We start from the raw sequence: 12193 nt of genomic DNA on the forward strand, positions 1-12193 counted from the left end.
TGTTGTAAACTCATTCTGTTAAAAAAAAGTAGAGACTTCTGGCCAAGATGGAGGTGTAGGTGGAAACATTGTGCCTCCTCACACAATAAAGTTTAAAGACTACAAAGTTTTAGTAACAAAAGTGCAAGAAAAACACAGAAAATTGAACTGTGTGGAAGTCCGACAACAACAAACCATTCAGCCAGACCGGTTAGAGGGGCAGAGCCAGTGGCTGGCGGAGCCGGGTGGGGCAGGAAAAAGTGGCCAAACCGACCCAGGCGCACAGGTGGTGGTTGGTGGTTGGTGGATCCCAGGTGTGGGGTGGCAAAGGGCAGACCCAGGGAGGGCACAAGGTGGCTGGCTGACCTCAGTCATACATTCATGCGCAGATAAACCAGGCAGAGGAGGGAGCAGTGAGACAGACCACGTAAACCAGGGCCCCAGCACCGGGAAATAAAGCCTAAAAGCACCAATTGGAAAAACTTTCGGGGTTGAGGTGCCAGGAGAAGCTCCCAGCCTCACAGAGAGTTTGTTGGAGAGACCCACAGTGTCCTGGAGGGTTCACAAGCCCACACACCTGGGAACCAGCACTAGAAGGGCCCAATTTGCTTGCAGGAAGCAGCAGAGGGGACCGAAATCCAAGAGAAAGCAGAACAAATGCCATTGCCCCTTTCTGACCCCCCCCCCCAACATACAGCATCCCAACCCAGTGACCTGGGTTGTCCCGCCCTGGTGAACTTCTCAGGCTCTGCCCCTCATAAGTAACAGGCGCAAACAGACTAAAATATTATGGCTCAAGAAGAACAGCTCAAAGCCCCAGAGCCAATACTTCTAAGTGACCAAGAGATAGCCATCCTATCAGATGCACAGTTCAAAACACTGGTGATCAGGATGCTCACAGAACTGGTTGATTTTAGTCACAAATTAGAGGAACAAATGAAGGCTAAACTAATTGAAATGAAGGAAAATGCACAGGAAACCAATAGTGGTGGAAAGGAAACTGGGACTCAAATCAAGGGAGTGAACCAGAAGGAAGAAAAAAACGACCAAACAGAAAAGAATGAAGAAACAAGAATTTTAAAAAATGAGGAGAGGCTTAGGAACCTCCAGGACATCTTTAAACGCTCCAACATCCAAATTATAGGGGTACCAGAAGGGGAAGAGGAACAGCAACAAGTGGAAAACGTATTTGAACAAATAGTAAAGGAGAACTTCCCTAATCTGGCAAAGAAAATAGACTTCCAGGAAATCCAGGAAGCTCAGAGAGTCCCAAAGAAGTTGGACCCACGAAGGAACACACCAAGGCACATCATCATTACATTAGCCAAGATTAAAATGAAGGAGAGAATCCTAGAAGCAGCAAGAGATAAGGGGACAGCCACCTACAAAGGAGTTCCCATCAGACTGTCAACTGATTTCTCAAAAGAGACCTTACAGGCAAGAAGGGGCTGGAAAGAAGTATTCCAGGTCATGAAATCCAAAGACCTACATCCAAGATTGCTCTATCCAGCAAAGCTTTCATTTAGAATGGAAGGGCAGATAAAGTACTTCTCAGATAAGATCAAATTCAAGGAGTTCATCATCACCAAGCCCTTATTATATGAAATGTTAAAGGGACTTACCTAAGAAAAAGAAGATAAAAAAGATAAACAGTGAAAGGACAGCAAACTCACAGTTATTAACAACCACACATAAAACAAAAGCAAGCTAAGAGGACAGCTAGATCAGGAGTAGAACCATAGAAATGGAGGTCACATGGAGGGTTAGCAACAGGGGAGTGGGAGGAGGAGAAGAGGGGAGAAGGTACAGAGAATAAGTAGCATAGACAGTAGGTAGAAAATAGGGGGAGGACAAGAATAGCATGGGAAATAATAGAATCTAAAGAACTTGTGACACATGGTCATAAACTAAAGGGGGGAATGGTGGGGGAGGGGTGTGCAGGGTGGAGGGGAATGAAGGGGGGAATGGGACAAACTGTAATGGCATAATCAATAAAATGTATTTAGAAAAAAAGAAAAGAAAGTAGTATTTAGCTTACATATTAAGCCTGGAGTTTGAGAAGCCCAATATAAATTCCTATCATCTGCCAGTTATTTTACATAATAAGTAAAGATGAATGAAAGTATTTACTTCTTGACTAAAGAAACTGTGGCACAGAGTTTAGATAACTTGAGTAAGTTCACATGAAGATAAGGAATAGCCAACACCTGTTCAGTGCTGGGCACTTACGTGCACTTTAACCCCATAAACATCTCTGTGAGATGGGGGACAGCTCCATTTTGTAGGCAAGGCAGGGAAATCATATGGTAAGTGACACTCTGGATTAAAAGTCAGGTCTTTCTGACTAAAGTCTATTGTTTTCTACTTCATATGATACTGACAAAATGATTATAATCTTAGTTTAAAATTGGAAAGAACATTGCTTCTAAAACATAACCTGACATTCTTGAGAGTAACACATGTGTCAGTACACCGGGGCCTGTCCTTTAGAGGAATGGAGAGTTGATACAGCTTAATTAACGGAAAAACATTAGTTAGATCTCCTTAAATTTTGGCCACATAGTCCAGGAAGCTTTATGTTGCAAATGTAGTATGTATATATTTGGTAAATAAGCGACTTTTAGTAAAGCAAGTTTAAGATTAATTGGCTTTACTTGGGAGGCTGGGGAGCGGGTAAGATCCCACTAAGCCCAGGAGACACCTGAGGAGTATAAATAATGCCTCATTTATCTGTGTTCATGTCGTCAGAACCAGAGATCCCAGTGCCACGGGCTGCGTTTCTGAGAGAGATGAAGCCCTTCGGTTTACCTGAAAAAATCTAGTAGATCAACGGAGTAAACTGCAAATGTGGTGATTTAAAAAACTGTTTTCAAAATTCTTTGTTTTAATGCAAGAGGGTGCCCTGCGTTCTCCAGAGAGGGTGAGGTGAACTGACTGCAGGTGTGCGCCGTGTGTGACAGTTGTCACTGAGGGGGCAGGGTGTTGCTCCTTTCTCTTGTCAAAATGTTTTCTTGTCTGACAACCTTTGCTAAGTGTGATGGGAAAGTCAGCTCTCAGCTCTTACTAAATTTATTTTCTCCAGAGACTTTACTCATAGGCTTTTCCCTCAGAAGGGCACACAGTGCAGTGCTTGGAGATTTTTCTCTCGTAGGTGCTAGGACTAGATTCATTGGACAGACATCCAAGGGGTACGTAACGAGGCTTAAAATGTCTCTTCTTCTACCAAGAGCCTCACGGTGCAGTCGAAGACTGGGTGCTCTGCTGTACGGGGCAGAGCATGTCGAGTGCCTAGGAAACACATTGAGTCCTGTGCAAGGAAGAGGCGGAACGGCGCTCCCGAGTATGAAGCTGGAGGCCTTTGTGGAGGTGCTGGTGTCTTGGGCCACCAGGGCAGGGAGGCTTTGACCAGTCTCGGGGGACTGAAACTTCTCAGGGAAGCCTTCCCTGATAGTCACTCCTGTCTTTTGATGATTTGACTCTCCGATGAAGTCATGTAATATCTGATACTTCCCCTGTCAAACTGTTTATCAGTCTGTGTTGGAAGCCATATTTGTCTGACATCTTCACCGGACTGCAAGTTTCGCGAGAGCTCGCCATGGTGGTCGGGCACCTACCATTGTGCTGGGCATGTGAGAGGCACTCGGTACATACCTGTAGGAAGCATGAACTGTTTATTCCAGACAGGGTTGCTCATTGTGTTCTATGCTGTCTCTTGCACATTGCACCTTTTTTTTGTGATTACTTACGCCTTTCACCTTGTACTGCTGTCGTATCTGCACATCCAGCAGAAGGAAACCTAGTTGCCAGTGTGAAGACTTCTGCCTACCTGAACTGTTTCCTGTAGATTTCGGTAACATTTATTGTCTTTACTACTCATCCGGCATGTGTGTGCTGTCCTGTGTGTCCCCTGTCACGTGTACTTATCTCTTCTAGTAACTATATCAGCAGGCAGGTGCTCCCTTTAGTTCCTTCTTCCTTTTCCTTCATGTTTACTTAGCTTTTAGTACAGAAGATAGTGTGGCGACTTTGGGGGTTGCAGAAATACAAAGGACAAGGTCCTTGCTGTAAAGCAGTGTACATTCAAGTAGAGACAATGAGGAAAGAAAAACTGGTATTTGTTGAGTACTTCATGTGAAGCAGGGATTATGGGCAGCTCTTACGTGATTGATTTTACTGAACAAACACCAAGGTCAAATATATGAATCAGTAAAAAAGCCTGTATAAAGTGCTGTAGGATTCATTCATTCAGCAAATATTTATTGAAGGTGTACTGTGTGCCAGGAACAATGATAAGTGCCAGAAAGTCTTAGTTGTCATTGAGCCGACAGTTTTGTGAGGGACACAGAAAACTAAATCGGCAATTGCAGTATAGCACACAAGTTCCATGGTGTTTAGGAATCCACTCTTTTAAAAAGCTAAGTCTTTATTTATTTTTTAAAAATCCTCACCCAAGGATATATTTATTGATTATTAGAGAGAGAGAAAGGCGGGGAGAGAGAAACATTGACCAGTTGCCTCCCGTATATGCCCCGACCTGGGGTGCAACCCAGGTATGTGCCCCGACCAGGGGTCCAACCCGCAACCTTTTGGTGTACAGGACAGTGCTCCAACCAACTGAGCCACCTGGCCAGGGAAGGAATCTCCTTCTAAGTACTTGCCTTCATGGAACTCTCCATCTAGCGAGAAGGGACAGGCAGGCGAGCGCCCAGGGTACTACTATTCAGTACACATATGCCGTGATGGAAGGATATATGTAGGGAGCCAGGAGAAGGGACACCTAACTCAACCCGAGGAGTGGAGGACTGCGTTCAGGAGGAAGAATTGGTGGTTGCAGCAAGGCACAGCTAGTGAGAGAGGTTATTTGAGGCAGAGGGACCAGTACGGCGCAGCGTCCATGGTTAGAGGAGGCATGGCTCACTTGAAGTGACTAGGACTGGGATATTTTGGGGTGTACGGTGTGAGGGCATAGGAATAATATTAGAGAGGTAACAGGGCTTTCTAAGACACTTTATTATACCCGCACTAATTTAAATTTATTAATGGAGATTGTGTAAGCTTAGACTTTTGGCACAGGCTTCTACTTTGGATTTAGTTTATGACCTTGCCCTGTTTCAGTCTTTTCCCTTTAGTGTGAGAATTGTTGATCATTTCACAAAAGTGGGATGACACAAAATTTTGAAATAAATAAATGACCCACAGATGAACAAAAAACCACCCTTTGTTTATTTGTATTTATCCTCTCTGGCTATACAACAAGATTTCCCAGGATGGTTTCTCGAGGGCTCCCTGAAGTGCGAATGCGGGCCCTGTGGAGGGCCCTGTAGGGCTGGGCCGGGCCCGGGCGAGGTAAGTGGTGCGTGTTTCTTGTTTCAGCGGTTACTAGAGCAGCGAGTGGAAGGCGCAGAGTCCCGGTGGACTGAGGGAGACGGAGCGGTTCCCGTTTCAACTGTTCTGGCAGAGGTCAGAGCCGCGGAGGTCCCAGAAAGGCTGTGACAGAGTCTTGGGATCCCCGGCCGGTATTCACTAGTGCTGTGCTATGCCTGCGTGTAACGAGTTTCCGTGTTTTCTCTTCTTTGTAGAAAGAAATTCAAGCCATGAGTCAGTGTCATCACCCAAATATTGTGTCTTACTACACGTCTTTCGTAGTAAAAGATGAGCTGTGGCTAGTCATGAAGCTGCTAAGTGGAGGTGAGTGAAATACTGGGGAGTACTAACTTCTGTGGATTGGAAAGTTAATAAAAACGTTCTTTTCTGTTCTCGTTTGGTTTTCATGGACATTCACATTTGAGGAGGGACTTACTGAGAATGTAGTGTCTACTAACAGGGCCAATGGATGAGCTGAGAGAGGTGTCACACGTTACAATTGCTTGTCGCGCCTCTTAAATTTCTCTTAGTGTGGGATGGTCCCCTCCCACTTCCTCTCTTCCCTGACATAAATTTGACGGGGGTCTGGTCTGAAAGGTGTGATGGCGACTCCCGTAGAATGTCCCACACCTGGATTCATCTGGACCTTTGTTTATGATGATGTTTAACTTGATTTATATTCCTCTGTTTTTTACAAACTGAAAACTAGATCTAAAGCCTTGGTTAGATTTAAGTTAAATATTTTTTTTTACGGTTTTATTTATTTCTTTTTAAAGAGAGGGGAAGGGAGGGTGAAAGAGAGGGAGAGAAACATCAGTCAGGTGCCTCTTGCACACCCCAGTGGGGGACCTGGCCTGCAACCTGGGCCTGCGCCTCAGCTGGGAATCAAACCCAAGACCTTGTGGTTTGCAGGCTGGTGCTCAACCCACTGAACTACACCAGCAAGGGCTAAGTTAAGTATTTTTGGCACAAGATTTTGTAGTTGGTGTTGTGTACTTCCTGTTGCATCATGTCAGAATGTATTTGTTCTCTGGTTTCATCTTTAATGGTGACGTTAATTTTGATTGCTTAAGATCGTGCTGGCCAGGTGGCTCCAAGGAAGGGAAGGGTAACTTTTTTCCCTTTGCATATAACAAGTAATCTGTGAGGTGGTACTTTGATACTGTGAGTACCTAGTTCCTCATAAGCCTTTTGTCAAGTGATTTTAGCATCTATTAACAATCGTTTGAACCAGTTGTTTTGTCAGGGACTGCAGAATGGTGGTGTTTGTTACTGCATCCTTTCTTTTACATTTATAAACTGGCTGTCTTCTTTGTAAAAGAACTTTACCTTATTCACTGGCTCTTTGGTTAATCTTTGTTACAGTTCCTACTGAAAAGACAGGATAAATAATTGGCTCTTTTTTTAAGGACCAATTTTTATGGTAAAGAGTTAGTTTAATGATCACCTCCAGTGGTAGCAAATGAGAGGGTCCCCCCCATGCCCATTGGGTAAGGCTGTCATTTTTTGGAATATTTATTACATAGATTCAAGGATTTTAATTTTTATTTTTTAATTTTTATTTTATTGATTATGCCATTACAGTTGCTCTGTTCCCCTCCCCCCCAAGGATTTTTATATATTCAGTGTCTTTCAATTATACTCTATTCTTTTGATGCTCAGGCTGGACAAAATTTTGTCTGTGGGAGTCGACTCCCACAGACAAAGCCTACTCTAGTGTCCTTCAGATGTGATTCATCAATCTTTGATAAGTTCCTTGTTTTTCGGTTCTAGATTTTCTAGGCTCATGTTTCTGTTGCTTTTCCCAGACCCAAACCAGCCGATATTCTCAGGAGCTCTGATCTTTTTTATGGGGAATGGTATTAGAAAGCGTGTCTTGGATGCTTGGGATGCTCTTTGCTGCTATTTTATCATTGCTTCTAGTTGAAAGAGCTTGGAAATTTAGCATATTAAAAATAAGTCATGATTTAACATTAATGCTTCCAATTCAAGTTTACTATTACAGACCTTTAAAACTTTCGAATTACGCTTGAATCTTGTTTCTCTGGCACAGAAAATCTTGGTCCCCAGCATTAACATGATTAATTATGTGCTTTGTCCTGCAGTAAATGTGCAGTTATTTCTGTTTTAACCCTTAGGAGAAGATGTAAGCAAGGATTGCGATTGCAAACAGTGGACCCTTGGCAGGCGTGGATTAGACATCGTGTACGGTGTCCCGAAGGCCCTGCCCTGTGGTAGATTAGATAGCACACTGAGGCACAGATTTGAAACACGTGGCAGAGCGAGAGGGCTAGCGAGCGATGGAGCCGCCCGGCTTTCCCGTCACTGTGCTGCTCGGGTCTGTTTGCATACGCCTTCTGTGTGGGAGCATGACTTTCTGTTTGAGAATGCAGGGTTTCAGAAAAGGGGGTCCGTATTGGTTTGCAATTTTACTGTCATACCTCATTAAACAGTTGCTTCCCAGTGAGGTTTAAAGGCTTTAGAATGAAATTCTAACTTTCCTACATAGCAGTTCTGTGTCACTGGGCAAACCCTTTGAGCCTGCTTTCTTGTTTGTGAAATGGGGGTGCCTTCTTCATTTCAGGTTGTCGTGGAAGAGTAAACGAGATGATACTTGGAAAGCCTCCCCCCCACCCTGTGCTGCCATGTGTGTAGTAAGGTGCACAAGAAATTTTTGTCATTAAGAATAGTAACCCCTTGTTATGTGATGCTTTTCAGTGTAGCCAGAATCACCTTTTTGTTTCAGTCCAATTAGTGACACACACTGGAGAGACTGGATTGCTTTGTTAAAGGCCCTGATCACACGATGGTCGGAAGCCTTGCTAACACCAGCCACCTTTCACGATGGTGGTCAAGCATGGTCCTTTCAGTGTGGACAGATATGGGGACATTAGGTAATACCGTGTCTTTTGTTATTGACCATTTATAGTGTGATTATTTATTCTAATTTATAAAACCATATAATGCAGAGTTTTCAGTGTTTTGCAAAAAACGTCCTCTGATGAATAGGAATAAATTGTCTGCTTACTCTTCTCATCCACACTTTGCCAGCCTGTCCTTTCTGCTACACTCCTAAGCAGAATGACACATATTTTCAAGAATCCATGTTCTCTTAGTGAGTACACGTCCTGATCACAGGAGTGGAAGGACATGTATCTGGATGGTGTCTTTTAAAGGTACCTCTCTGTCCCTCCTGGTCTTAGGACAGTGCCCAGTGTTTTTGGCTTAGCCCCTCAGCAGATTTTCTGGAGGATAATTTTCAAACATGTTTCAGGTGTTCACTCTTTTTATAATTACTTATATTTTTATGAGTCAGCATAATCATACATCTAAACCTAATTTTAAAATATTAAAAACTTCGCATGCTTTTTAGGAAACTGAAATCTTGCTTTTGTACTTACAGAGTGAATACACATTTAAACTTTAGAGGTACATTGTGCAGTATTAGAAAACAATAGGTAAACTTAAGCACAACTTTAATTTTTTTTTAATAGGAGGAAACTGTCCAGATAGCTCAGGTGACCGATTGAGCACCAGTACATTGGTGAATCAAATGTTGGTTCCTTGTTCTTACAGATTTCATAGCTGATAAGGAAAGGTTGCAGTTGAATAACTGTAAGTGTGTAGAGAGCAGTGAGGAAGTATTAGGTGCCACTGGGAGACGTACTGGGAGAATGGAACCTTGCTGGAGAGAATGGGGGTAGTGGGGCTAGTGAAGACTCCCTCAGGAAGGCGTATCCATCTGAGATCTGAGGATCAGGTGGTAATTAGCCAGGCGAAATTGGGGGGGTGGTATCAGGGGAAGGATGGGGAAGGGATCCAGATGGAGCACTGGGCAGGGAATCGTCTGCAGGGAGGATGGAGGGGTGTGCATGTCTTGGGGGACTGACGGGGGGGTGGGGAGGAGTCACGGCTGGAGCAGGGACAGCAGCAGGTGACCTGAATAGTTAAAGAACACATCTAACCAGAGTTAACAGAAGAATGTATAGGCTGCCTTCTTTCACGTCGGCTTTTTCAGCCAAAATATTTACGACAAAAAGCATATTTTTGATATAGCAACATTGTGCTGATATAAAATTTAATGAGCTAATTAAATTGTAAAATGAATTGCAACTGTCACTTTCAAACCCATCAGCCAGATGGACATCTTGGTTAAAATAAGTTTTAAGTGTGTTAACATTATAATTATTTCACAGTGCTTCCTTATAATGATGATATTCTTACCCTTTGCTAATTAAAACTCTTGATAATTGAATAATGGAATCAGTATAGGAAGTTAATATCTGGAAATTACAAGCACTGTTGATCTAAATAGCTATTCTACAATTTATAAACTGCAATATAAGATTTTTAGAAATCAAAAGTGATGAAGAAAGCTATCGGAAGGAAGGAGAATGAGTACCTGTGGGATTAGGTGCTGCAGCATCAGGACGATCTTGGTGGACTGATCATCGCTTACTTATAAAAATTACACTGTTGGGAGACGGAAAGGAAAGGACCTTACTAGGCAAGGGCCTCCTGCTCCAAGCTCACTCAGTGCGTCTGCTCCAGGTGGAGGCTGGGACGTGTGTTGCTTTAGCTGCCCTGTTGATCAGTAGATGATGGGGAATTAATAAAAAAGACATCTACGATTTTTAGAAGGAGTTCTTGCTTCAAACTTTTAAAACTTTTTATGTGCCCTGGGATCTTTCCTGCTCCATTTCCTCGAGCCACCAGACAGACGTTCCTTAAAAGTCCTCAGTCATGCTGTGTATGTCTCTGCGTGTTCTGTGGCATTCAGTTCTAGATCTTGCATATAATATGGCTTAATTGTTAAATGAATACATTGTGTTAATTTTTAATTCCTAGTAGGAATTTCTCCCTTTGCATTCCTAATTTCAGATCTTATTTACATTATAAACATGTAACTCAGTTGGCATTTAAACAGATGTCTTCTTTCTAAGCAGTTCTTATGTGGCCTGGATTTCTCAGAAGAATGAACTGCCTGTTAGTGTAGTCACTTTGTTTTGGGGATTAATGTGTGAATGGCTAAAACTAAGCAGAAGAAAAGTTTTCCCTTAGTCCTCCCCCTTGGTGGAGATTAAGCACCTTCAGTGTGGTATGGCCTACCCTAGTCTGCCCTTGGTGTTGCCTGAGGCCTCGTCCTTTGTGGATCAGTCTTGTGAATCCCAGCAGTAAAGAGGGGAGGGGAGGTAATATATTAGGGGAAGTTACCTGGTATTTGGGGCACGCCCCCCCCCCCCCCTTGCCCAGTTCTTTGTCTAGGGAGAGTAAACTGCCTCTCTCCTGCCAGAGGCTGGAGGTACAGAGTGGGGGCGGGTCTGGGGAATCACATTCTTCCTTATGACCTTTCAATCATTTTCCTATTTTCACCCTTTCCTTCAGTTCCCCCTCATTCCCCCCTGCGTGGTCCTTATGTTCTGAGCCTTTCTGATGCTCTGGGCAGGGATCACTTTTTCTTAATTGGCATACCTTCTCTGCAGATGTTGAAGTTTCAGATTTCTCTGCTCAGTCCGTTACTTTTTCTTTTTCTGCTTTCCTCTCCCCAAATTATTATTATTTTCTCTCATCTGTTATGATTTTTTTTCTCTTCTTTGTTCTGGGTTTATACCCTTTTTTAAAAAATCAAGTTTATCAAGTTAGAGGATTTCCAATGGGAGCTAAAGTAAGCATGGGTTCAACCCTCCTGTGTTTTCAGAGATTCCATCTAGACTGCTCTTTTCATCGGTCTGGAAGCACGTTTTGTTCTTTTTAAAGGTGAAATAGGAGGGACCCACCAGAGCAAGTTTTCAACAGAATCCTGTGTTTGTTTTCATTTCAGTCCTGATCATTAAGGTCTTGTGCCAAGAAATGGACATGGTTTTCCTAGTGCAGTAGCAGAGTTCTCGGTGCAGTTTCTAACATTGGAGGTGGTTTCGTTCTGGTTCTGTGGTCTTAATGGGCAGTTGTTCTAACAGAAATCTTACAGATCTCTAGCCAACTGTTAAAAATTATAAGCATCAGTTATGGTAGTCAGCTTTCTATGGTTTAATTCTATGTAGGTATCTTCCTTCCCTTCCCCTAATTTTTAGTAGCGGCATTATTTTCTGACCTGGGAAGAAGGGGATTGGTAATATATCTGTTATTTAAAAAGAAAACTGCCATCTTTACTTTTTTTCATAGTTTTCTTTGCCTTTCCTATTTTATTTCTATTATTTATCAACCTGAAACATAATTTTAATCCTTAAGTTAGTTCGAATACACATGTGACTTTTACTTTTCAAGTATTTCTTATGTAATTTGACTTGTGTGTCAATTGTATTTTTCTGTCTTTATTCACATAGTGTTGCATACTCTAATCTGGTGTTGAAACCCAAGTTGTTTGTGATATCTTATATTAAAGTGTTAGTTGATTGGGCGTGGTTAACCTAGGTATTAAAAATTCTCGACTACCTTTTCCGAATTCTCATTAGAAGTCTGAGGATGATGGTGGTGTAACACTGTTGTTTGGTTATTAGCAGTCTTCTTTCTGTTTTAGATTGGCAATGAGAATAAATTATTATGAATTTTAAACTTTTACATTTCCTATATTTTTTATTTTAATTAAAAAATATGTTATTTATTTCTAGACAGAGGAGAAGAAAAGGAGGAAGAGAGGGAGAGAAGCATCAGTGTGTGTCTTGCACACCCCCAACTGGGGACCTGGCCCCACAACCCAGGCTTGTGCCCTGAGAACCAAACCAGGGACCATTTGGTTTGCAGGCCCATGTTCAATCCACTGAGCCACAGCAGCCAGGGCTGTTTTCTTCCTTTCTTTTCCACACAATTAAATTTATCAGAAGGGTTTACATGTGTTTTGATTTCCGAATGA

At 42.7% G+C, this 12193-nt stretch overlaps 1 protein-coding gene across 1 annotated transcript in view; it reads left to right on the forward strand.

The window, feature by feature from the left end:
* Nucleotides 1-12193, forward strand: part of OXSR1 (oxidative stress responsive kinase 1) — a 77434-nt gene that overhangs the window by 12959 nt on the left and 52282 nt on the right. The window contains exon 3 of the mRNA XM_053669252.1: nucleotides 5559-5667. Coding sequence (XP_053525227.1) covers nucleotides 5559-5667 — 109 coding nt within the window. The remainder of the gene's footprint in view (nucleotides 1-5558; nucleotides 5668-12193) is intronic.

Source organism: Artibeus jamaicensis, unplaced genomic scaffold (assembly GCF_021234435.1).
Source record: "Artibeus jamaicensis isolate MK-2021 breed Jamaican fruit bat unplaced genomic scaffold, CSHL_Jam_final contig_519, whole genome shotgun sequence".
In the NCBI taxonomy this organism is placed as follows: Eukaryota; Metazoa; Chordata; class Mammalia; order Chiroptera; family Phyllostomidae; genus Artibeus; species Artibeus jamaicensis.